Raw genomic sequence first — 25,716 nt, forward strand, 5'->3', positions numbered from 1 at the left:
ACTTATCGTTACAGTAATATCATTAGATAGTTTGGCCTAAAGTGCCCTCCCTCCCCCCCCCCAGTCTCCCAATAAAGGTATGTAGACTACAACTTCTTAGAACAACTATCAGACAGTTTAAGCAATCCTAGGTGGCTGAGACTGCTGCTGCAGACTATACTGTCTCAGGGACTTCTCCATCTGGTTGTATCTTGAAACAGCTTTCTTCCATCCGGAGTGACCATAAAACATCTCCTTTTTAAAATGAGTGCTGAAAGCACAGAAAACCTGTGAGAAAGTCAGTGTCATCCACCAACTCCTCATATCTCTGAAGCAAAACAAGAACACAAGTACTTATGTTGCAGCAGTGAAAGATACTGAATCCAAGCCTTCAAAACAATTTATTGCCATTGCAGTTTATAGTTACCCCAGCTGCCTTGCCTTGCTGATAGCAGCAAGAAGAAACTAAGTACTTCTTCAAAAGTATTTCCCCACAGTGCCTAAAGAATTGGCTTTTATTGTAGCAACTTTCTCTTCAATCTTTGTCCACCAAAACTTCTTCTGAGCAGGTGGGTAACAACAATTGATGATAGGTTAGACAAAACAGCTTCAAAAACCTTTTCAGCATGCCTTTTTTGCATCTTCCATGGGGACCTTTATAGCACCAACCAAATAGAAAAATCATCCCTTAATAAGAGCATCACAAACTCAGTTTTATTACTCTTGCCTGTAAAACTCTTCCCTCCCTTCCTCAAGCCTCAAAACAACCTGTGACAAGCTAGCTACTAGGACAACTCTTGGAGCATTACGGAAGTTTTTAGTAGACTGTACAACAGTATCTAAATACCCACTAAATTATCATATGGACATTTGTTCAAAACCTTTTTTCCCCACCTTTTACAGCTCAAACTTGTCACTGAGGTGTACTATACACAATTTATCACACATGCACTATACTGTTAAATGTACAATGCAGGAATAACTGAGGAATGGGTAATCACAATACACAAACTGTCACTCCAACATAAGGAAACACTGAAGAACATACCTTATCCTTATTAATCTTTCAGGATTGTTTTGTAATACCTAAGTTTTAAAAATAATGAACAGTGACTACAAAGAAATGCAGCTACACAAAATTCCTAAGTGCTGGTAGTGACATACCTGATTCTCAACCAGTGCTTGTTCTTGAATCTCAGGTGTTAACGCTTTAGCAAAACAATGAGGTATTTGGCATATTTCAAAGAGGTGTTGGTAACAAGTCTGCTTCTAAACAGACTTGTTAGTATCACATCAATACCGTTAAGCAAAAAGACAGGCAGCTATTTTAAATTAAAGCAGAAATGAGTATTTATAAGTCATGTTGCTGTTCTAGTTTTATTTAGCTTCATGTGACATTCCACAAAATTGAAATAGTGTGCTTAGTTACTGTGATTTGGCATCTCTTAATATGAAAGTTTTAAACTTCCAAGAACCAAAAATTAAAAATTGGTTCACTGAGCTTTACATTAAAAAGTCACAGTTCTTAAAAGGATACATGAAATATATGCACCATTTTGATGGTGAGCACTCAAATACAGTAAGAATTTATCCACAACAGTTTTGTTAACAATATAGGCACATAGCGGCATGTAAACTACACCTGGCAACCAGAACAGCAAAGGCACAATCTGGATCTTTTTACTTGTCAAGAGGTTGTTTAATTTACAAACAAAAATATTCTATACTTCACACTGAAGTTTTACATTTGTATTTTATAGCACAGAACCATTTCAGAACTGCTGTCAGCTGATAAAATGGGTCAATTAAATTAAGAAAAGATAGCAGCTCTTTGCACTGAGGAACTGAATATTTGAATCTGAGGGCAATACACGTTCTCATCTGTCAGGGTTAAAATATCTGAAATCCTCTGTGCATTCTTGTTACACAAAAAACATTGCCTACACATTTTTAAGTAGGTACAAGTTTTCTGGTTTACTTTTCACTCAGCTTGTGTTTGTACTGTATGTCACTTGATTAAGAACTCAAAAGCTAAGATATCTGTAAAACTATCAGTTGCTTCTCTAATACAAAAGTAGTTTTAAAACACTGATATAACTAGGACTCTGACTGTGATCCTCTAAGAATTAAGCCTATTCAGATCTTTCTGTTCACGCCTGCACACAGACTTAACTGCGGCTGTCCGAAGGGAATCATTAAGCATAACTGCTTTCTCGTAGTAGAAAGTGCTTCAAACCAGAACACAGCCCCTAGCAATTCACAATTAAGTCTAATGCAATAACTTCAAACTGTAGTTATACCCATAGCTCTAAGCATATGACAGTTCCGCATTTTACATAGAAACATTGAAGTTAGGACAAGTAGAAAATTTTAGTTTACAAATGGAAAAGGTCTTTCTATTAAAAAAGACATTTCATGTAGTTACCTTAAATAGTTCTTATATGCACCATTCCACATTGTGGAAAAGCTGAAATACGCAGTCTGGACTTCACAAGTTAAAGAAACAGAATTATATGTATTGGCACGAATACTTACATCTACATCTGTACAAAGGAAAAAAAAAGAAAAGAAAAATCCTGACAACCCTGTCCCACCAGTGTAGCACATTGACCTGCTCTCCAACACATACTTTCCTATATGACTGCCAATGAATGACAATGAGATGGGAACTTAGTCTTAAGAGTGTGGTGCCAAGAAGTTCCAAACTGCTTTGTCAGTCCCTAAACAGAGGAATCGGAACTATATCCAAAAAAAGTCAGTCCACTCAACACGCTTGCAACTTTGAGGTCACTGCAACTGCACTCTGTAGGCTCCTATTAGCAGCTTTACCTGTAAAAGCAAACAAAGATTTCATATTAAAATTACCACCTGTGTTAAAAACCTCTGCCAGTGTAAGAATAGCATGAGAAAAAGTATATATACAATTGCTAATGACTAGGCAAACAAAAATTGCTTACAATCTGTACTTAATAAATAATAATAATAATAATAATCAGCCCTGGAGAGAAATGATTCAAACACACTACTACATTAGCAGGTGTTTATAAAATTAGACTCCAAAACTGAACTGGAGATACACATGCACACTTCTATTTGCATATGTATACTGATTACTTGAATACATTTTTTTTTTTAAATAATACTAAGAAAAAGAGTTTAAGGAAGTCTTAATTCAGACAATCTAGAGAATTACAGGCATATCTTCTGTGGATAATGCTACCAGAACAGGACCTATTACTCATCTTGTAACATCTGTTGGGACTACTGCCAAAATCACCTGGAAACATACCACAGATTACGCAGACCATTTAAAAGCATACTGTCTATTTTAATAAATGCTTCCAAGTTCTTTTAATCACAGAAGCAGACTGTGTCTGTTGCTACATGCAGAAGGACGAATGATGCTCCTTGCATCTGTCAGTTGTTAGATTTGCAATAAATACTTTCAAAATTTTCAGTTATAACATTTCATTTCAGCTCAAGAATTCCTTTTTTTTTTTTTTTTTTTTTTTTTTTAACAGTAGGGAAAATGTTTATTTATGATGGAACTAACATTATCCTCAGTAATGCTCCCCTCTGAGTTCTGGCAATGTCACAGGACAGAATCATAACTGATGGGAACAGGGCTGTGGAGACTGAGAAATCTTAAGTAGTTTTACATTTATACCATACAACTAGAAGCACTTATGACTATGGAGAAGTTATTGCACAACAAATTAACATACATATTTTGAGAGCATTTTGTACCTTGGCAGTAGGAGCTTCTGCCAACCGTATAAAAAGCTTGTTAAGGCCTGCAGTAGGGTTGAAGGAATAAATAAAGTGACTATCCTAAAAGGAAAAAGAAAATGGACCAAGTTAATGATAGGATGTGGCCAAATACGAGTGGATTTTAAAACGTGACATCTAACCTACATATTCTTGAAAGAAAGTCCTGAAAACTGCAAAGACCCTTTGTTGCAACCACAGAGAAAACAAGACGACTTGAAAAAAAAAAAGTATGCTCTTAATGCATTTAGTTGTGTGTGTGGGGGAAGTCATTAAAAATACAAGGAAAGTTGTTAAAACAATAAAAAGCACTTACACTGAAAAACCTCCTAAGCCAATAATTTTAGAGGCTAGGTGAATCTGAGGATTAAGAGAGCTTTTAAATTCAAAAATGTGCCTGCTCAAACTCTGAATTCTGGTGTCCCTGCCTTTTAAGGAAATTTTTAAAAAATAAAATCTAGTATCTGCAAGGTTTGCAGTTCCCCTACATATAAAAGAAAAATTAAGTTCCATTTAACACCCCGTGGCCAAGTCATGATAAACAAATGCTGTATTACATGCAAAAATCCAAATTAAGGATGTAAACGTACCCAGAGATTCTATAAAGATTTTATAAAGCAATTTATAGTCACTTAGTTATATGGTAAAGACTTACCAAAAATACAGGAAGCTGGAATTTATCGTTTAAAACCACAGCTTGTACGCTGCATGGTCCACAGAGCCGAGCAATGACTTCTTTGCCAAAGAAGTTTGAATGGAAAACAAACAGAAGAATTCCAGATCCTAGAAAAGGTTATGCGACAATGAAACAAGACCCAGAATTTATAACAACTGCATACACTAAACTTTTGAAGACAACCTACACAAGCACTGTAGCCCACTGTCATTTCTGAAGATCTGGATTTTTTTTTCCCCTTTTCCAAAACTACACGACTGCACACTACGTACTAAAAGCAATACGTTGGGTATTTCCATTATTATTATTATTATTATTTGTAGTATAAATATTGAACTGAGTGCAGCATCAAAGCAATAATGCAGTTCAGAACTACCACAACTGCAGTCTCCCAAGCCTGGGAACCCCAAGCACAGAGCACAACCACCTTTGTTAAGTTCTTCTTAACTGCCTAAGTTAAGGTCTTCTGGCAGCAGAAATAATTTCACATGGCTACCAGAAGAAAAAGCAAAATGGATATAGCAGTTCTTATGTGTCCTTCACCTCCATGCTTTTAGGTTTGTCTAGAAAGAGTTGTAAAAATTAATGTAGTCTGGGCTGTGTTTTCTCTTGGGAAGGGAAACTGAATCTGAACAGTTACAGACTTTTAGGAACTGCACTGAAATTTAAAAAGCAAGAATCTTCAATACCCTTAAATACATCAAGTTTCTCTTTTAACACATGAACAAATACAGTATTTCTTAATCCTGTAGAGGATATCTAATCAAGAACCGGAAAAAACTCTGAAACTCATACTCCAATTCCTAAATAGAAAAATAGACTAACACAACCACTTACAACCCTTAAGTAAAAATTCAGTCACAATAAGGTATTTTTTAGATAAAATCAGTATTGGTAGATATGGACTCTCCTTCCCTATTTTTCAAAAGATGAATTTAAAACAAACAAAAAAAAGACTCAAAGCTGAGCAGAGATTATCTGGATTCCTGACAGAATGAGGAAACATTCCAGAATGTCTCAAAAACATGATTCCTAGCTTTTCACAGAGGCCTAAAGGCAAAACAGAGCTGACTATCTCCAAACAACAAAGTGACACTGGCTTGTTTTTTATAGTACTTCTAGACTCCATTTGTACTGTAACAGTGTCCTTACTGTACTCCAAGGCAGCAGTGTGTTAGGTACTGTACACAAATCAAGATGATCCACTACTTTATTTTTGAAGTATGCTCTCAATTAAGATTTTTCAAAATTATTCTTTCTAAGGTAAACTGCTCCTTTCCTGTAATACTTGTCATATAGCTGGTATAATGCATGAAGAGAAGAAAAGCCACCTTGCGTTGTGGTACCAGCTCTTGGGGGGAAGGAAACAACACACAAAACCCACCCACAATGCTTACGCAAAACACCGCTCCTCCTCTCTCTAAAGCAGTGCCTCCCACTATCAACTTCTACAATCCATAATCTTTAATTATAAAGATTACCCTTAACATATAAAGTACTTAAAGGCAGAGAGTTTTTATTGTTCTTGTTTTTTTAAATTACCTTCTGGTACATTTTGTGGGGGTTTATAGTTAAAATCCGTAGAAAAGTCTGGCCCTTCACAGAGACGATGACATGCAATTGGGAAGATTGGCTCCAGCAAAGCAAGACGAGCTTCAAAATAATCCCTGATGGTATCTTCTGCTACTCTTGAGAGCCTGAACAAGCAAACAAGTGAGGCTTGTACTTCATACAGTAAAATTACTTTACCAGACATAGATTTAATGAGAGCTGAAGCAAAGAAGGATTCCAGATCACCTGTTTTAGATTCCTGATTTCAGGAGTGAATGCCTTTATCACTAGCATTTATGCAAAGATGAACTCCAGGTCCTAATACTTACTAATCAACATTTTATCGGTGATATTTTTGTGAAATTCATCTATCAGGTCCACAAAAAAAAAAAAAAAAAAAAGTCTGAAACAAATGCACAGCAGCAGATCCCAGAAATTCTCACTAGCCACAAGCTTTGAAAACTCTCTGTGCAGAAACACTGATCTTTATGCTATGGCTACGCAGAAACAGACAACTGCCTCCCCAGCATGGCTGCTGTGTTGACTTGATTACAAGCACAATGTAAAAATAAATAAATAAATAAAACACTGTATAATTTCATTGATGATACTAAGCTGGGAGAAATGCAATTCCCAATTAAACTCTACTAAAGTTTAGTTTAAAAGTAGTAACCAAACTTTAAAAGTAAAAGTAAAATAGCCAATGGTGAGCTGGAGTCAAAGCTTATGTTTTTTTCTATTTGTTAAAGCTTTTTTTTTTTTTTTTTTTTTTTTTTTTTGGATTAAAGCAGGTAATCTAGCCTTCAAAAGAGAGCCCACATCTAACCAACGATAACTGTCACTTTTATAAACAGCTTACAAAGTAATCCTGTTAGAAAAATCTTTTTTCCACACAAATAGGTTTTAAGCACTTTTTCAAGGCAAAGGTTATAACCAGAACTCTGGAGGTTCTGACTCTCAGCTTTATAGCTTTTTCAGCTATTATTCAGAATACTCTTCCACTTCATGCTAGTTGTGATTATCATCTACAAAACTTAAAACTGAAGCATCTGAGCTGAAAGAAACCACAAAACTGCCATACCCAAGCCAGCTCAGAATGCCTATCCACTCTTGTTTCCAGATGCTAGAGAAAATTGTATGAACCACATGGGAAGTTATAAAAGTTGTCTTTTTCTTGGTACAGTGCCCAAGTTTCCATCAGTCACCAATTCAGAGACATCCCAAACCAGACACTGCACCCAGATCATACCTCTCCTCTGATCTGCTTAACCCCTTCTGAACTCCACTACATTTCGGAGTCCAACTTTCTACAATCGTGAGATCCATAGTTCTGTTGTTTTGCACACAAATTTCTGGCTCAAGCCTATCACTTAATCATTTTCTGGATGAATTTATTTATTTTTTTTTAAATTATGATATTTCACATTTATTAGTTAGCTTTCTGCTGAAAGGAGATCTGTGTTCTTTTCTGTCATCACCTTTTTTCTGCCACAACTTAAACCAAAATTGTGACATGTCCAATATTTCAAAGTTTACCAGAACAAACAGAAAATTCAAAAAACAGTTTACTTACGTTTCTAAATGACTCTTCAGCTGCTCATATACCAGTACATTATTACACTGTTTAGCAAAATGAAGTGCATTGTTCTGATGCTTTGACAAAATGTTACAGTCCGCTCCACTTTCAATCATAAGCCGCACAATATCAGAATTTCCTCTTTTACAAGCCTGTGCAGAAAGTGAGTAGAATGGGGCAGAATGGACAACAAAAATAATCCCTTTAAAACAAAACCAAAATGTTGTAGAACGCAGAATTGTAAAAATAAATGAATTTAAAAAAAATCCAGAATTAGTTACAGTCCAGAAAAGATGTTTTCAAGTAGTCACCCTTTGAAAGCTAACAGAACTTGGAACTTAGGATCACACTTTAGAAATACTTTACTTTTATCCTGGCAATACTACACACCAGATCCCACAGAAGCACCAACATTTAGGGCTCCCAAAAGGGACTTAATTAGAAAAAATTATAAAGTCTAAATAAGGACAACAAATTAATAAAGACAACTTCATTCTGCTAGATTATAGTAACTACAAAGTTTCTTACATAGTTAACCAAAATAAATGCATTTCTACAAAGTATCCAGAATGACTAAAGTAACACTTCAAAGCATCTTCCTTACTAGAAATCTTAGTTCAAACAAGACTTCAGATGTGCAGTAAACTCAAACAACCTGCCTCGAACTGTTATTTAGATACATTAGGCAGTCACTGTACCAACTCCGTAAGCGTCCAAGGCAGTTCAAAGTTGTCCGCAAGAAGAATTTCAGGGCATCTTAAATGAGGACTTGACAAGGGTACAGAAATCCTAAAGAAACTTTTGCTTTCCAGAATACAAACAACATGTACTCTTGGCTGCTCATTTTCAAATAGCTAATTCAAAAGAATAAGAGAAAGGCACAACAGAAACTTCTATCTTCATGAAACCTTTCAGAAGAAAACTGGCTATTTCACATCTGAACTTTATCTATGCTTTCCATCCATGATCTTAAAAACAACAAAAATCCTCACAGAAAGGAATAAAGTGTATGTTTTTCAAGTAAGATCAAGCACATAAGGTTTTAAGAGTGACTTGATGAACACATTTAACACTTGTTTCCAGTAACTTACTGGAAACAAAGACCCTGTTCTTAGTACCTGCACAGCAAAACAAGTTTCCAAAATAAATCGTTGTAGGCAGCCTGTTAGGGACAGTATGTACAGACATGCATTAAGCATTAAAAACAACCCTTCAAAAAACTACAAAAAAACTAAAGTTCCCGGAGACAGTCAAATTCTGAAAGATCTGTGAAGTAGTGATTGAGGAAATCACAAGTTTGTCATGATTGTTCTTCACAGATGTGAATTCCCTATGGTTGTAAAGCCTCGCAGAAGGGAAGAGAGAAGCGATACCATGCCATTTTGGACAATGTTTTTTTTGTAATCTCTTTTGCAGACTCACTTAAATAGCCTATGTATAAATACAACAGGTTTACCAGGAAGAGGAATTTTTCTATCAGATAATTCCACCAAACATAAGAAACTAGTAAGAGGAACACAGACTTTTTTAAAGGTCTTCAAATTTTCCCAGTACAACAAAATAAACTGTTCTTCCCATCAAGGTGTGCGTGTGTGTGTATGTGTGTGTGCACGCGTGTGCAGGAGCACAGAAGACTCTTCATCCAAGGATCTCAATAAGAGATCCAATTTACAATTAAAGCATCTCCCAGGTGAGAGATGTTCCCTTCTGGAGTTCTTTGTATTCCAGCTAACAAACAGATTATCTCAGTTTTAAGACTACACCCCATTTTTTTGATGCAGACAGTGGAAGAGGATGATGAACCACATTTAACACTATGTCGATGGCACGCTTAGAAAATTACTCTAGTTTTTCCAGTCAGTGTATTAATCCATCTTTTAATACACTAATTTACCTATTTCAAATGTAGCACTACTACCTGACTAAACCAGCTCTGGAAATATGCTTATGCTTTCAACCCTCCATTAGCTCACCAGATAACAAGTACTATTTATTATTAAATCACTTCAGGACAAATACTGAATTTACCTTCATTAAGGCAGTTTCACCACTGCTCTGCTGCATGTTCACATACGCCCCAGCTTCCAGAAGAATAGCTACTGTGGTTAAAAAATTCTTAAAAAACAAAACCATAACACAAGTAAGTACAGAACATTTTGTTTTGATTTCAGGCTATAAGAAAACCTTTATTTAAATTCCATCAGTAAAATCTAAAACATGAAGCATGACACAATTAACATTTTTCTCCCTTATTGCTCATAAACAGCAATTTATACTCAGGCAAGCAGATGTCCTGGAGTATTTACAATTCTTACTTTTTTTTAAATCTTGTAATAAGAAACACCTAGAAAGAATATAGTAAGTCTGCCTAATAACCGAACTGGAATCAAGCTTCCTTTTGGTCTTTTGTTTCCTGTACTCATAAGAAAAAAAACGAACCAACCCGAACAACAGAAGTGCATTCCACAACACATCCTTAACTCAATAGTCAAGTTAGTCTTAATTGGAGAAGGATTGGCCACCTTCTCCATCCCCCTACTCTCAAGTATCAAACCCTGAACCCAGTTCAGATCTCATGTAGCCAGAGAATGTAATAAACAATTCTAAAGACCTTAAGCCCTCGAAATAGGCACAAATTCAAAGATACCATTTGCTTCACACTTCCTTCTAGCTAGCCTACGATATTGCCTCCTCAGGATAGGGTTTGGAGATCACCTACAAGGCATCTGACTTTTTTTTTTTTTTTTTTTTTTTTTTTTTTTTTTTTTTTTTTTTAAACACTACAGTAACCACAGCCATCTAAATTATGCAGTTTAGGTCACCCTGCTGTGTCCAGCTGCCCACATTTTTAGAGTTATCCAAGGGGGGGAGGAGAAGATGATCTAAATTTAGTACCACCAACCTTTTCAGCTGCATGTATCAATGCAGTTGTTCCATTTTTCTGCCTTCCATTCACTTTAGCTCCTTTTCTGATTAGGATCCGGAGGAGGTCATCATGCCCACCTGCAGCAGCAAGCATTACTAGGGTCATTCCACTTGAGTCCTGCAACAACAATTGCCACAAATCAAATCTGCAGAACAAATTCTAAACGTGTCAAGACATTTCATGAAAAAAACAAAAGAGGTCCTCCTCTACAGAAGAATTCACACATATATAACTACAAGACACTGATAATCTGTCAGCTCCTACTTGTCATCTTCTACAGGCTGTGAGCTCCATAACCTGCAAAACACCTATTATCTGAGGAGTAGAGCAACAAGAAGGAAGAACAGAATGGTATTTGAGTGGGAAAACTGTGAGACTGTATAAAAGAATCAGCAACCATCCAAGAAAACAAATCAAACCTCCACAAAAATGTCTCCATTCCTTGATCCCTATGGAGATATAGGCTAAATTTATTTAACCCCCCCCCCAAAAAAAAAAAAACAAGACAACTTCTATTTAGCTACTCTACATTCAGAGACAAACTATTTTATTCTGTTTTTGTGCGCTTAAAGCAGGTACTACCACAAAGCTGCTTTCAGATTTAATTTAAGTATAAATATGAGGAGACTTTTCTGAGTGGCCTGTCATCTTAGTCATTTTCCACCAAATACTACAATCCAAACTTGCACACTTGCCTAAACACTTCACTTGGCATCACCTTTTATACTATCCAACAGAAGCTTTAGCACAAATTGTGGTCAAAATGTTACATAATACAAATAAACAAGATCACCAGTACAAATCCGAGTGTACGACATTAATTCTCAAAACTTCCTTTGGAAGGATCTCAAAAAATCCTTGAAATAAGAAAAGCAATTAGAGCACAGCTCAGATGAAGAACTAGCAGAACTCAAATTTCAAATGGAGTGTAGTGGTCCAAGCCAGCAAAACAGAACATTCTATTTTTTGTCTGCTTGTACAGATATTTTCCTATTTTAGCCACATGGCCTGCCAAATTTTTAATCATATCTCACACCACATACATTTCTACATTTAGTATTCAGTTAAACCAAGCAGACAAGTCAGTTGCTAATCTGGCTACTGAGATACATCTGTTACGTTTTACTTTTTCTTTAGAAGAAATTGGGAACAAATATTGAAGCCTCAAATTCTACACTGTTTTTTCTGTTGTGCTTGTGTTCACAAGGTGAGACAGAAATCTGCTCCTTGCAAGAGAGGGAAAAAAAAAAAAAAAAAGCCTTTAAAACATTCTAAGTTTGTATTCAATACAGTTTTCCTCTCCTCAGGAGAATTACCTCTTGATCCAGGTTATATTCTTCATTTGAAGAAAGTGCCATCTTCACTGTCATATAATCTCCGTTTTTAACGGCATCCCTCAGTAGAGCTGTAAAGTAAGTTTAATGCAGATATAGGATATTTCTCTTTGAAATGTCAGATAAGAAATGTCCCTTCCTCCCAGCAACTACTCACTACTTGATATCGGTTCTGCTGAGACATGATTCTCATCTTCTCCATCAAGATGCTTCTGAAAGTCTTCTAGTGTCAGCCATTCTAACTGCATGTCCATACCCAAACTCAAGACTTGTTGCTTGCCATCTATCATATATTTGATTTTATGGAAGAAAACCATAAAATAAGTAACAATTAACTAATAAATTGTCAACTCATTTACTGCTGCCATTCCTTCTATGATCAGCAGCACAACATACATCTTTTTCATTTAAATGGACTCTGAAAGTCCATGTGGAATGGCTCCAAACAATGAAGGCTATATCACAGATATAAAACACAAGTTATTTATTGTTTTCAAAACACCAGTTACTGTCGGCTGCCACTGCCAACAGTAAGTTTTTGCTTAAGAAAAAAACAAAAAAAATCCCAACCCCCAAAAAACCATCATTCATTTGGCCTAAGAAATTAAGCTGGAGTGCTCAAAGATGAAACACTCCATTACTGTAAAAGCAAAAGCATGCTGCATACTTTGAAAAATTATCAGTGAGTATAAGGAAAAAAAAAAAACACATCATTTTAGTTTCCTGGGAGACAAGAATCGGAGCGCCAAAAGATGCAACTGGAAACTGAGAAGAAAAATTTAATGTAAACGCTCAACTCTCCCTTGGATTTGTTTCTGCTGCTCACCAGAGTTCTCCTCTATTTGACACACATCCACTATGTCTCGATCACCTTCTGCAGCAATGTAAGTCCACGTATCTGTCTCGTCTCTTATACTCCTCCTTTCCTTGTATACCTTGCTGTCTTTTGATTTTAATTCTTCCACAAATTTATAGTCTAGACAAGATTCTTCTCTTTTACGGTTATTCTCAGAACACTCATTTTTTTCCTCTGAAGTTACATTAAACAAGTCAAACGCACTTTTGATGTCCTTATAGCCTAAAATATAAAAGACAGACACCAAGAATAATTATTTCAGTCACTATTATATAACAAAGTCTGAGTAAATGACAAGAGCCCATTTAAAAAAGTCTATTCCCTTCCCAGAGTTTAATCACTGTTTAAGCTTAAACCAAAATTAGTGATGGCCAGTTTGCATTTGGCTACCTTGGCAATTCAAGTTGATTACTTTGAACGTGGTACCATCTTCTCTTTAAAAGAAAAGAATAATTTAGAATTACACATAAATTACTACTTTGAAAATATCATCCAGTATTTCTGATAAATCTTCAAAGGACACATGCTATGTAAAGAAAAATAAATATTCAAGCTGTTTGTTATGTTTTTAAAGGACTGTAAATATCTATTCTACTTTTAGGTAAACATGATTCTCTAATACTAGTTATTTAATGCACCATAGTTCTTCCTATATCAATTCATAATCCCCCCCTCCTCAGTTCATTGTCAGAGTAGTGAGGAAATTTGTCCTGAATAAGATCACCCTGAATTTTACTGGGATCAGGAGTGCTACCATTAATACTCCATTATACTACTTAAAATGGAAGTAAAATGAATGAAATCTAGGCATTTTTTTCTTGCTTCAAAGCATCTTGTTTTGGTGCTATTGTAAGGCTTGTACAACATAAATCAACCTCATGGCTAAAGCAAGAGGCAAGAAACCTGTCTCAAGGGAAGCTACTTTCTCTAAACATACAAAGTGCATACATGTTGTATTATGTATTATTATACACTACTGCAAACAGTTAAGACAGTTAGATGAATTCCTCCAAAGAAGATTACCATGACAAGCATAATAGGGAGGCAAAGTTGACATTATCAAATGAAAAATGGCAAAATCTTGAGTTTGCCTATGAGAGATTTCTACATATTTTCACACTACGTACTCTCAATACACCAACAAAGCCATTAAATAGCAGACTTTTGTTTCCTAAAAATAAAAGCAGAAACTGTAGTTTCTGATGTTTGTTACAGAAACTTACTATTCTGCTCTTGTGGAAATAAGAGGAGTATGACTTGAATGGTCTTTCCCGTCTCTCTTTTAAGCAAATGGCACTTACTTTTTAAGCCCTTTTGTTCTCTTCTGCTCTTTTCTTCTCTCTCAGACTCCTTCTTTTGGGATTTTTCTTTTGTTTCATTTTTCTTTACTTCCTTCTCCTGTCATTAAGAAAAAAAATGTGGTAGAGAGAAAATTAAAAAGAACTTCCTCTTACCACTCAAATGAGACCATATACTCAACACTTCTCAAAACTGCACCTAACACATTTGTGGACATGCTCAAGAATTAAACTGGTCACAGTGGAATTATTTTGTGAAGAACTATTCTTAAGCAAGAGAATGGATGCTATTTCTAAAATAAAAGGACAGAGCTTCAATTCTTACTTTTACAGCATCCCAACCATGCAAGGTGCTTTATGGCATGAAATGCATTTGTACCAGCTCAACACTACCTGCTATGTGGAACTGCACATGCTTCGTGAAAAATCATCACCAAAAAACTCCCACAAGACCTACAGACTATGCATTTTTAATTAAATATTACCATTTCCCAGACACACCACAAACTTGAATTAAAACAGAAAAATAATTTAATGTAGCATAATGTGTTAGCAGAGCTGAAACATTTAATCCTTCTCCCCATTCCCCTTCTAAAAGTCCATTTTTTTGATCACTAACATGGTTAACTAGTAGCACAGACAGCTATTTTCTGCAACTGCTCAGTAATCAGGAGATTAAAAAAAAAAATCACCAAAAGGATTCAGATATTTAATAAACAGAGTATCTATTAAAACCAGTAATCTTGTATTCCAGATTTTAGATACTGATTAGATTCACAATATACCTTACACATTTATTTTTGGAGCCAAATCAAATGGAAAGCTTCAACATACAGAATGACTCTAAAACACTGAATGTTGTACTACAAACTGTCATGACAGTGTTCTGTAGTCAGCTAAGTAAGGAAGGGACAGGTAGCTGAAACACATGAAATGATAATACCTGGAAGAAATAATGTATTTGGGAAACAACTTTGTGAAGTGTCATCACGTGTCCCCCACCCCCCCAAAAAAGAAGCACCCCTAAGCCCCCCACCAAACCCACCACCGCAATGGGTCCACAGCTACTCCAAAGAATAACTAACCAGTTATAGAAAACCTTTTTTTGAGTCTCCTATAGAAACTGAGCAAAGAGTTGACTGTCTTCTGCTGGGAGAATTATAGGAATGCAGTCAGAGTATGCAGAGATGCGGTGAAGAAGGCTAAGGCCCGGTTGGAATTGAGTCTGGCAACGCATGTCAAGAACAACAGGAAGGGCTTCTTCAAATACATCAGCAGCAAGAGGAGGACTCGGGAAAATGTGGGCCTGCTACTGAATGGGGTGGGGGCCCTGGTGACAAGGGATACAGAGAAGGCAGAGTTACTGAATGCCTTCTTTGCTTCAGTCTTCACTGCTAAGGGCAGCCCTCAGGAATCACAGAGCCTGGACGTGAGGGAGAAAGTCCAGAGAAGGGAAGACTTTCCTTTGGTTGAGGAGGAAAGGATTAGAGACCTTCTGGGTAGGCTAGACATCCACAAATCCATGGGCCTGGAAGGGATGCACCCGCAGGTACAGAGGGAGCTGGCGGATGTTGTTGCCAGGCCGCTCTCCATCTTTGAAAAGTCATGGATAACTAGACAGGTGCCTGAGGACTGGAAGAAAGCCAATGTCACTCCAGTCTTCAAGAAGGGCAAGAAGGAGGACCCAGGCAACTATAGGCCAGTCAGCCTCACCTCCATCCATGGAAAGGTGATGGAACAGCTCATCCTGGATGTCATCTCCAGGCATATGAAGAAAAGAAGGTGATCAGGAGTAGACAGCACAGATTCACCAAGGGGAAATCAGGCTTAACCAACCTGATAGCCCTCTATGATGGCATGACTGGCTGCGTAGATGAGGGGAGAGCAGTGGATGTTGTGTACCTTGACCGCAGCAAGGCTTTTGACACGGTCTCCCATAACAGCCTTCTAGAGAAGCTCTGGAAGTGTGGGTTAGATGAGTGGACAGTGGCTGAAAGGCAGAGCTCAGAGGATCGTCAGTGGCGGGCGTGGAGTCCAGTTGGAGCCCTGTGGCTTGTGGCATCTCCCAGGGCTCAGTCCTGGGTCCCATCCTGTTCAACTTACTCATCAATGACCTGGATGAGGGGACAGAGTGCCTCCTCAGCAAGTCTGATGATGATCCCAAGCTGGGAGGAGTGGCTGACACACCAGAGGGCTGTGCTGCCCTTCAGAGAGACCTGGACAGGCTGGAGAGCTGGGCAGAGAGGAACCTCATGAGGTTCAACAAGGGCAAGAGCAGAGTCCTCCACCTAGGGAAAAATAACACTAGGCAGCAGTACAAGCTGGAGGCTGACCTGCTGGAGAACGGCTCTGCAGAGAAGAACCTGGGAGTGCTGGTGGATGACAAACTGACCATGAGGCAGCAGTGTGCCCTTGTGGCCAAGAAGGCCAATGGTCTCCTGGGGTGCATTGGGAAGAGCGTTGCCAGCATGTTGAGGGAAGTGATCCTGCCCCTCTCCTCAGCCCTGGGGAGGCCTCATCTCGAGTCCTGTGTCCAGCTCTGCGCTCCCCAGGACGAGAGAGACATGGAGCTACTGGAGAGAGTCCAGCGTCGGGCTACAAAGATGATCAGAGGGCTGGAGCATCTGCCCTAGGAGGAACGGCTGCGAGAGCTGGGCCTCTTCAGGCTGGGGAAGAGAAGACTGAGGGGGGATCTTATCAATGTGTACAAGTACCTGAAGGGAGGGTGTCAGGGGGACAGGGACAAATTCTTTTCAGTTGTCCGGTGTGACAGGACAAGAGGCAATGGGCAGAAACCAAAGCACAGGAAGTTCCACCTGACCGTGATGGGGAATTTCTTCCCTGTGAGAGTGACGGAGCACTGGAACAGGTTGCCCAGAGAGGCTGTGGAGTCTCCTTCTCTGGAGATCTTCAAGGGCCTGCCTGGATGCAACTCTGTCTACCATGCTCTAGGTGACCCTGCTGAGCAGGGAGGTTCAACCAGATGATCTCCAGAGGTCCCCTCCAACCTTACTGATTCTACGCTTCCCCACTACCTCCAATGTACAAGAGCACTAAGAATGCAACTGTAAGACAGATCTACTGACAATGTTAGCTGAAAAGCAATCAGCAGACTCATTTTCATCTGACTTCACGTTTGAAACAACATGATATCTGCATCACTGGTAAATAAAAGAGAACTCCAAAGATGTATCCGGTTATCATCATTGATTTATATTTTTAAGAAATGCTATGTCCTCAAACCATAACAAAAATACTTGGAATAAGAAAAGGCCATACCATTTCAGGAATTAATACAGAGAATTATTTAAATAAACTTTTTGAAACATATCTATGCCTCATAGCTATTATTTAATTTCTTTTTTATTTTTTTACAAGAGCTTTTGCTACTAAGCTCAAGCAGAACAGTATTTTATGTAGTTCTATTCTGAAATTGCTCCATGTAGCATTTCTATTCTCTTCCCAAATCAGTTTGCTTATGTTTAATGTGGCCTACTCTATACATGCAACAGTCTTAAGCAGAAGACCATAGCTGAACCCACAGAAATAAGACACATGCTGCCATAAAACTATGATCTCAGGAAAAGCAGAATATAATCCAGTGAGTTTCAAGATACTTTGGCTGCAATTTTGTTATAAATGGCTTCCTTTGTACAGCCAACAAAATTGTTGGAACAGCAAACTGTCAGAGCATTTTCAAGCAGCTGAAAAAACACTTCAAAGTACCTTTTTCAGAAATACTCTAGAAATACTGCTTTATTTTTTTCCATATCTATGGAATCCATATCTATTTTTTTCTTTTCGCTTTTACTATCTTGTTTTTCTGAAGACAATAGGGTACTCAATTAGGAAAAGTAAGTATTCCAGTCATTGATTAGCTCATTTCTTAGATCCTGTAAAACATTTGTAATTAATATAGAATCAAATCATGAAACTAAGCATCTTTTGTGTAAGCCACAGAAATTCCAGCAAGACAAGCCACCTGCACAATCACCTGGCAGACTTGATTTCAGGAGTAATTTCAGTATTTGAATTTTTAGGGAGATGCTAGCTGAGTGATTGGCTTTTGAGAAAGATGAAGTGTTCGTCTTACCTCAGAAGTACACTTCACTGTGCAATGCTGGATTAATAGTCACTAGAAGACTGAATGCCTTACTGTACAAGCAGACTATACAAGCGGAAAGAAGACAGACTGAAGCAATTCTTGAAGGCAGGGAAGAAAAGAGGCTAAAAGTAACAGTACATATTTGCAGAACCAATATATTTCATTTTAAGTAAGCACACATAAATAGGAGAAAAATCACTTTCTAGATATTCAAAAAAAAAAAGGAAAGAAAAAATTTATTATACATAAGCTTAGTTTTGGAATACTACTTTAAGATTACCTTTGATAATGTTCCTCTATTCTTCAATTCCTCTCCATTCAGATCACATTTAAAGACACTCTTCTCTCCTAAGGTGTTCCCTCCTTTACAGTGTTCAGAATCCAAAAATTTTTCAGTCTCCCTCACAGACTGTGCAGTGGGCCTTGCCTTTCTTTTATCTTTCTCTTAAATTTTCCAATTTGTATTCTTCTCTTTGCCATCAGAAACAGTAGTCATTTGAAGTATTTATGTCCCTCAAATATCTGCCTAATGTAAACATCCTCCTTTCCTCCCTCCACCCTAACGCATTAACAATGCTTACCTCTCCAGCTGAATCGGTTGACTTGCGCCCTCTATCATCAGTGCCAAATTTTAAACCCTTCTGCACTGGTATAGGAACAGATGACACTTTCTCCAAGTCTGCAGTGACTATTTTTACTTTTTCTTGACTTTTTTGCCTTTTGTACGTGCTTTTCTTCTCTAAATAAGTATCCTTAGTCTCTACTTTTCTACCTCCTTCTTTATAATCTTCAACTTTCTGAAGTTTTTTCTTCTTTCTTTTAACCTTAACTTCAATACTATCATCTTCATTACTAGCTGATCCATCAAGATGTCTATCAGAAATGGAATCTTTTTCAGCAATTTCTTGTTCCAATCTCTCCTTTCCACTTTTTACTTTGTGCTTCTCCTCTTTATTTTCAGGATATAAGTCTGAACTTTCATTATCAACTCCTTGAGAAAATGTATCATCTAAAGTACTTGATTCCGAGTCAAACTGAAGGTCTCCATGCTTCTCCTTCCGTGATTTTTTATTTTCTTTTGAGTCCTCTTTAGATTTTATTTTAAAATCTTTAGATTCTCCCTTCTTTTTCTTGACTTCTTTAGTACCTTCTTTCTTTTGCTTCTTTGGATCTTTGGAGTCCTCCCTGGTTTCTGAAGTCCTTTTTTTTGGTTTTGAATCTGAGACCAAGCTATCTGAAGAATTTTCACGTTCTATTTTGGGTTTTTCTTTGAGTTTTGAAGACTTAGACTTTTTCTTCCTCAGATCATCTGGGCTTTTATCCTCTCTATCTTTCAACTTTTTCTTTTTCTTCTTTGGTGAAGCATCTTCTTTTGTTTCACTTTGCCAGTCGCTGTCAGATTCTGCTTCAAATACATCATCATTTAGGGAAAGTTTCTATAAAGTAAGGGGAGGAAAAAGATTTTTCTCCATTAAGCTCTATAACTTAGGTATAAACTACACAAATATGAAATCCAAGGAAAAGAAGATTACAGATGGTGATGGGAAAAAGTCAACCTCCTGAAACACTGCAAACCTCATTCTTCATTACTAAACTGTACAATTCATAAACATTAGAACTGTATCTCACTTATCTAAGTCACACTACTAACTGCTTAAAACAGAAGCAACACAAACAAGCTAAACCAATCAGACACTCAGAGCCAGATACTAGAACAGAACTAAATGCGACTCTTCTATACGAAAACTATCTTCTACATCAAAACTTGATTTGGAAAAATACACCTACAGCTTTCCCAGAAGCAGAGTACAAGCTTTCAAAAAAAAAAAAAATTCTTAATCGTGATTTTGAAGTTAACCAGTTTAAAAGGCTACATGCCTTATTATTGCAATTAATTTTTCTTCCTTTATTTCTGCCTTATCTATGTCAAGGTTTAACAAGCAAAAACCCATCCATCTTTTTCCATAAGAAGCAGGAAGGGGAAGTGAGCAAAGTGCCCAGCTTCAGTAACACGACAAAGCGTGTGTGGGCAGGGAAAGGGGGTTGCTTACATTACTGGAACACTAATTAAAATAACTGTGTATTATTTACATAGTCCATTAAACACCAAAATAAAGATGAGACCAGTTTAGACTCTACAAGTGAACTTGTCAATTCAAACAAGTTCCCTAATCATATAACAGCAGCAATGTTCAGTCTCACCCAAAGCACACTTGTTACTCTTCAGATTGAAGAGATTTTTTAAATCTTCTTTAATTTCATAACCAATGCCTTTCTTCCTCCCTCCCTCACCAGAGTCTAGATGGGGAAGATGTCTTCAAAACACAATACCAAAAGGTGAAACACACCTGTATGTCTTTTTTAACAGGTTTAGGCTTATTGTCCACAATTTTTTTTCTGAATTCAAGCAGCACTTCTTTGCAGTCTTCCAAATGAATCTCTGGTTCCCAGGTATCATCATCAGAGGTGTATCCCTTCCATCGTACTTTGTAGAGAATTTTACCCTGTAAAAACAATGACAACAACAAAAAAATCATTTCATACATACAACACAGCACAGTATTGCTCTGTCTACTCATTCCTGTGGAACTCAGTGGATAAATCACTTTTTATATATATATATATGTGTGTGTGTGTGTGTGTGCGTGTGTGTGTGTGTGTGTGTGTGTGTGTATAGAAAGAGAGAGAGAGAGAATGAATTTTAATGGAAGTTCAACCTGGAGCTGACATAAGAATATCTTCAATTATTTCCATCAGCATCATGTACTGAACTGAAGAGATATTAAAACATTTCATAAGAGTGATTTTATCCAAAATGTGTATTGTCTGAAATTCTTTCAGAAAAGCATCAAAACAGATCACACAATCCCAGTTATTTTACCAAAACAGACTTTGACAGCTACAAAACTAAGTGTTAATACATTTTAAACTTTTAATGAGTTACATATATATATATATATATATATAAATCAAGATTGAATTGCTTTTTTGCTGAAAAAGTCATGTAAAACCTTAAGATCAATAACGAACAAAACTAACATCATTCACTTGATTTTATATTGAATTTATAACTTATGCTAGATTTGTAATCAATACAGTTCTTGATAAACTGAAATAACAATCAGAAAAAAATGAGTTTTTCAATTAAATCTAGACAAAACACAAGTTTGTGTGTTTCAGCAGAGCTGATGATTTCAGTAAATATTACATATCATAGCCCTAGGCCAGTTGTTTCAATGTTATTTAAAAAGTTAAATATTTTCCTATAGTGAGGTTAATCTCCTAAGCTTTTTCACTAGTTCAGAGAGGTTTTTTACCAATTAAAAAACAAAGAAAACAAAACTCCAAACTTTCCACCAAACCACCTCTTGCCCTTCTCCTGAAGGAATTAAGTAGTCTGAATTCTTAAGTCTCTCAACATAGACTCTTCTTCCTGCAGAGAGGCAATTCTTATTAACTTGGACTTGTGTTAGCATAATGCTAACACAACCAGACAAGTGGCAACTCACAGCCTTCTGCACTAAGCTCGTCTGAAAAGCATAGGCATGTCCTATGAAATCAGTGTGGTCATCTTTATTGATTAAACCTGAAGGTATGACAAAAACTAGTATCAAACTTAAAACCCACTTTCCATATAAATACATACTTAATACCAGGCAGCATAACTATTTCTTAACTTATTTTCTGAAAAGAAGTCTATAACAAGCAAACATACTAAGCAAAGCACCTTTGGAGAGGCAAAACAGCAATATTTCTTTCCTTCAGAAACAAACATGTAATGCTCCCAAAGATAGATCCTGTGCTGTTAATCAAGCTTGGACAAGAGAATCTTCAGAAGTACTGCCATTTAACATTTACTGTTTCCACAATTATACATTTTTATATATATTTCTACAATTTTACATATTTGCCAGAGCACCATTAACCATTTTTCAATGTCATATATATGCTACTCAACTTCAGTAAGCAAAACTGATTATATATCAAATAGGAAGCCTATACTCAAACACAGTAGTATATTTCCCCTCTTGCAATTTACCATATATTTCCAACTCAGGAATATGTTTTCAAAACCATGTTCATCTGTCTCCCTTTCTTTCTTTTAATGGGGTCCCTCTTCAAATAAGCAACTAGTATCCCTCTTACTACAACTGCAGAACAACTTCAGTTGCAAGGGATCTTTGGAAGCCAACAAGCACAATCCTCTGCTCAAAGCAGGTCCAACTACATCAGACGTAGTTCAGCAATCTGCCCAGTCAAGTTTTAAAGATTTCCAAGGATGGCTATTGCACAGCTCCTCTGGACTGCTCTCACAGTGAGAAATCTCTTCCTTGTATCTAATCAGATTTTCCTACATTCCTGTGTCTGCTGCCTTTCACCCTTTCACTGTGCACCTCTGAGAAGGGTCTGACTGCATCCACTCTACACGCTCCCACTGAGTAGGTCAGACAGTGTTACAATCAGCTCTGAGCCTCATCTTCTTAAGGCGAAGAAATCCAACTCTCTCAACCTCTCTGTGTATCCTGCGCTCTAGCCTCTTTATAATCTCCATGGCCCTTTGCTGGACCCACTTCAAAGTCCATGCTTTGCCCTAGAGAGACCAAAATTGGAGACAGCACTCTAGCTGTCTCACTAGTGCTGAATAGAGGAAAAAGCACATTTCCCTTGATCCACTGGCTACACTCTTGGATGGGGCTGCAAAAAACTTCTTTGCTGCAGAACTGCTGACTAGTGTTAAATTAACTTGTCCATGGGGAACTTACCATGTTCACTGGAATGTAAATGCAAGTCTTTAAGTTTACATTATGTTTAAGAAACTAAAGTGAGACTATTCAGCTGTTGAATTACTGGTGTTCAGTACATACTTGAATGATACAAAACTGCAGCTTATCAAAGTGAATTAAATGAAGACAAGAGATTGATGACATACTAAACATGCAGAGACTTTCACTCATCTGCCAGAATTATTTTACTCATATTATTATTTGTTCTGTTACTTACAAATAATGGAATTTTAAAAACATTTTTATTCTACTGTAGTTTATATGAGAGCTAGTCATGGGCCAAAACCAACTCTTATGGAAAGGGATATCATCATTTAATTAAAGAGCAAAATTAACATTACTTGCTTATAGGTTAGGCCACAATTTGTCTTGGAGCCTGTTATTTTAGAAAAACTTTTGAACGGTAGAAGCAGCTTTCTAGGTATACAAAAGAGAACTATTCCAAAACTTTTGTTGTCAGCTGTCTTAACTTGGACACTTCAATGTTTCACTTATCAGTGGGCCCAGATCCCCAGCCCAATCCCATTCTGGGAGTGCTGCCTATCCCCACCAGCTCCAGTGGTGTCAGAGCAGGGAATGACAGGGCTCTGGGCAGTACTTGAGGAGCCATACCCTGAGCCAGCCCCTGCCCAGCACAGCTGACCTGCTCTGGCCATATATTGTGCTTAAGAACCTGCAAGCTGGGAACCTCCTGTCAAACACAAGCTACATTAAACATACACCACATAACATTCAGCTTTTTCTGCTCTGTATGTCCAACAAAATACAGCTCAGAACCTGCTACAGAATAAGCTGCTTAGAGGAAGAAGGAGACAGAAAAAAGGGGGTGGGAGATGCCCAGCACATTCCTTAAAAAAAAAACTGTAAGACTGTACTCCACATATGCTGGTATTCTTTAGAAGTGTGTAGAGCCCTATGACTCTCTAATACATATATTTTACATTTCATCCTTGCAAGGGAAAGGTACTCATACTTAAGCCTGATTTACTATTTGGATCAAAGACTGTCATAAGTAAAACTACAGATATTATCTCTGAAGCGTAACGTGCTTAAGAAATCAAGACATAATCTAACCATGGTAGCATCACGAACACATAAAAAAATTACTGGTCCAAAGGTTCTTTGACCTAAGAGTTTCAAAATCTTGATACACTAAGCAGGCAGACTTCTATACCACCATGTGTTTGACTGGAGCCTAAAGTCAATTATAAATTAGTTAAGATAAACAACTTACAAACATAAAATCATTAAAAAATAAAGTTACGATCATTATTTTTTTCATTTGAAATTTATGAAGTTTTAGAAAGACTTTGACCAATTCAGGCTGCTTTCAAAGACTGAACATACAATCTTTTTCTCCAAACAAAGAGAAGAAGGATGCTATTGTTAGTTATTTTAATTGAAGAAAGTCCTTCTATTTAAAAGGCTTTCACACGTTTTATATGCCAGTAGTGTTTCTCAGTAAGCATACTCAGAAACTTCTTCAACCTCTCCCTTATATTCAATCCGGCACACTGCAGCACTCTGGGTTTACATCGAAACACAACCAGAGGTCAGGCAGAAGAGCTTAACATTGCAGGGGAAAAGAAAAATCATGAAAGAGATTCCAGATATATCTTAACGTCAACTAAAGAAAGGAAAAGAGGGTACAGAACAGCTTCCTTGCAAAACTACTAGTGCTTTAAGCTACAATTATAACGGAACTGCAGCTTTTGTGCGGGCTTCTCGCGCAAGTGAAGAAGAGGGGGGTAGGAAAAGCCGCATGGAATATGAGGCTCTCACCTGCGCAGCCCGCAAAGCCGGGGAGCAGGGAAAGCGAGCGAGAGCGCCCGCCACCGTGCCGCCCAGGCCCGCCCTGCGGCCAGCGCCGGCGGCCCCCCCGCTCGCCGGGCTCCCCGACAGCCCCGGCGCAGGAGGCGCCCGGCCGCTGGCAGGCGGCGGCGCCGCCGCGCACTCACCCCCTCGGTTTTCACGTCCAGGATCTTCTCCACCTCGAACACGTCCTCCTCCTCGTCGCTCTCCCCGCCGCCGGCCTCCCCGCCGGCAGCCGCCACGCCCGCCGCCTTGCCAGACCCGCCGCCGTCTTCCTCCTCGTCTTCCTCATCCTCGGCCGCCGCCGCCGTCTCCTCCTCTTCCGCCGCCCCCTTCAGCCTGGCGGCCGCCGCCGCCGCCTCAGCGCCGCTCCCGGCCGCCGCCGCCATCTTGGGCCGAATTTCAAACGACAAGGGGGAAAAGCGGCTGCGACATCCACGGCCGGGCGAGGCGGCGGCGGCGCGGCCAATCGGCGCCCCGCTAGCCCGTGACGCACGGAGGCGGGGCCAAGCCCAGAGGCCTTCGTGCCCCAGCGTGGCGGCTGCCCGCAGCCAATAAGCGGCGCTGGCGGCGGGAGGCCGCAGGGCTGCGCGGCGGGGCCCTGACAGGAGCCGCCGGCGGCGGGGGCGGCGGGCGCTCCGCGGGCGGGCCCGCGCTCCGCTCGCCTGGGGCGGCCGTGTCTCCAGCCGCCGCTGCGCGGCTCCGGGGGCGCCGGGGCGGCCTTCCCGGCTGCGAGCGAGCGGTGAGGGTGGCCCGAAGCGGCGCGGCTCTGTGCTCGCCGCGGCGCCCCTTCTGCGGCCCAGCAGCCGTGTAACGATTCGCTCTGCTCGCGCCGCGGACCCCCGGAGGAAGGGGGCAGTTAGCAGCGGGCGGCACTGACGGATTTCCATGCCAGTGACCCTTCTGCCAAGACATGACGTGCCCGGGTGAGATCGCCTTGCCCAGCTGAAAGGACAGGAGGCACCTGGTCATCCAGGTGTGAAGCTATGCTTCAGCCTCAGGAGCATGAGGTTTTGGGGGAAATGCACAAAAAGACACATAAGCACCTCAG

At 38.8% G+C, this 25,716-nt stretch overlaps 1 protein-coding gene across 2 annotated transcripts; it reads right to left on the reverse strand.

Moving 5' to 3' along the window:
• Positions 1-361: 361 nt before the first annotated feature.
• On the reverse strand, positions 362-25,072 carry MPHOSPH8 (M-phase phosphoprotein 8). Of its 2 annotated transcripts, XM_062567240.1 has the most exons (14): positions 24,812-25,072; positions 20,418-20,573; positions 18,651-19,505; positions 13,968-14,064; positions 12,637-12,888; positions 11,968-12,093; positions 11,793-11,881; positions 10,453-10,593; positions 9,579-9,665; positions 7,548-7,702; positions 5,966-6,120; positions 4,403-4,530; positions 3,727-3,810; positions 362-2,808 (listed from the first exon to the last, which is right to left on the reverse strand). In XM_062567240.1, exons 1-14 carry the CDS (start codon positions 25,052-25,054, stop codon positions 2,767-2,769), a joined length of 2,610 nt encoding a protein of 869 aa, XP_062423224.1. In that variant the 5' UTR covers positions 25,055-25,072; the 3' UTR covers positions 362-2,766. The 2 variants fall into 2 exon arrangements, with proteins under 2 accessions (XP_062423224.1, XP_062423225.1); XM_062567241.1 differs by lacking the exon at positions 11,968-12,093.
• Positions 25,073-25,716: the final 644 nt, after the last annotated feature.

This window comes from Rhea pennata, chromosome 1 (genome assembly GCF_028389875.1).
Source record: "Rhea pennata isolate bPtePen1 chromosome 1, bPtePen1.pri, whole genome shotgun sequence".
Classification (NCBI taxonomy): Eukaryota; Metazoa; Chordata; class Aves; order Rheiformes; family Rheidae; genus Rhea; species Rhea pennata.

What these genes read in the sequence shown, in the direction of transcription:
- MPHOSPH8 (XM_062567240.1), bottom strand. Translation starts at nt 25,054, where the DNA reads ATGGCGGCGGCGGCCGGGAGCGGCGCTGAGGCGGCGGCGGCGGCCGCC. An exon ending in TCAAATAGAGGAGAACTCTG is followed by an intron (nt 12,094 to 12,636) that starts GTGAGCAGCAGA and finishes AATATATGATAG; the next exon opens with ATGGCAAGCAACAAGTCTTG. An exon ending in TCCAGCTTCCTGTATTTTTG is followed by an intron (nt 3,811 to 4,402) that starts GTAAGTCTTTAC and finishes TTTTCCTTTTAG; the next exon opens with GATAGTCACTTTATTTATTC.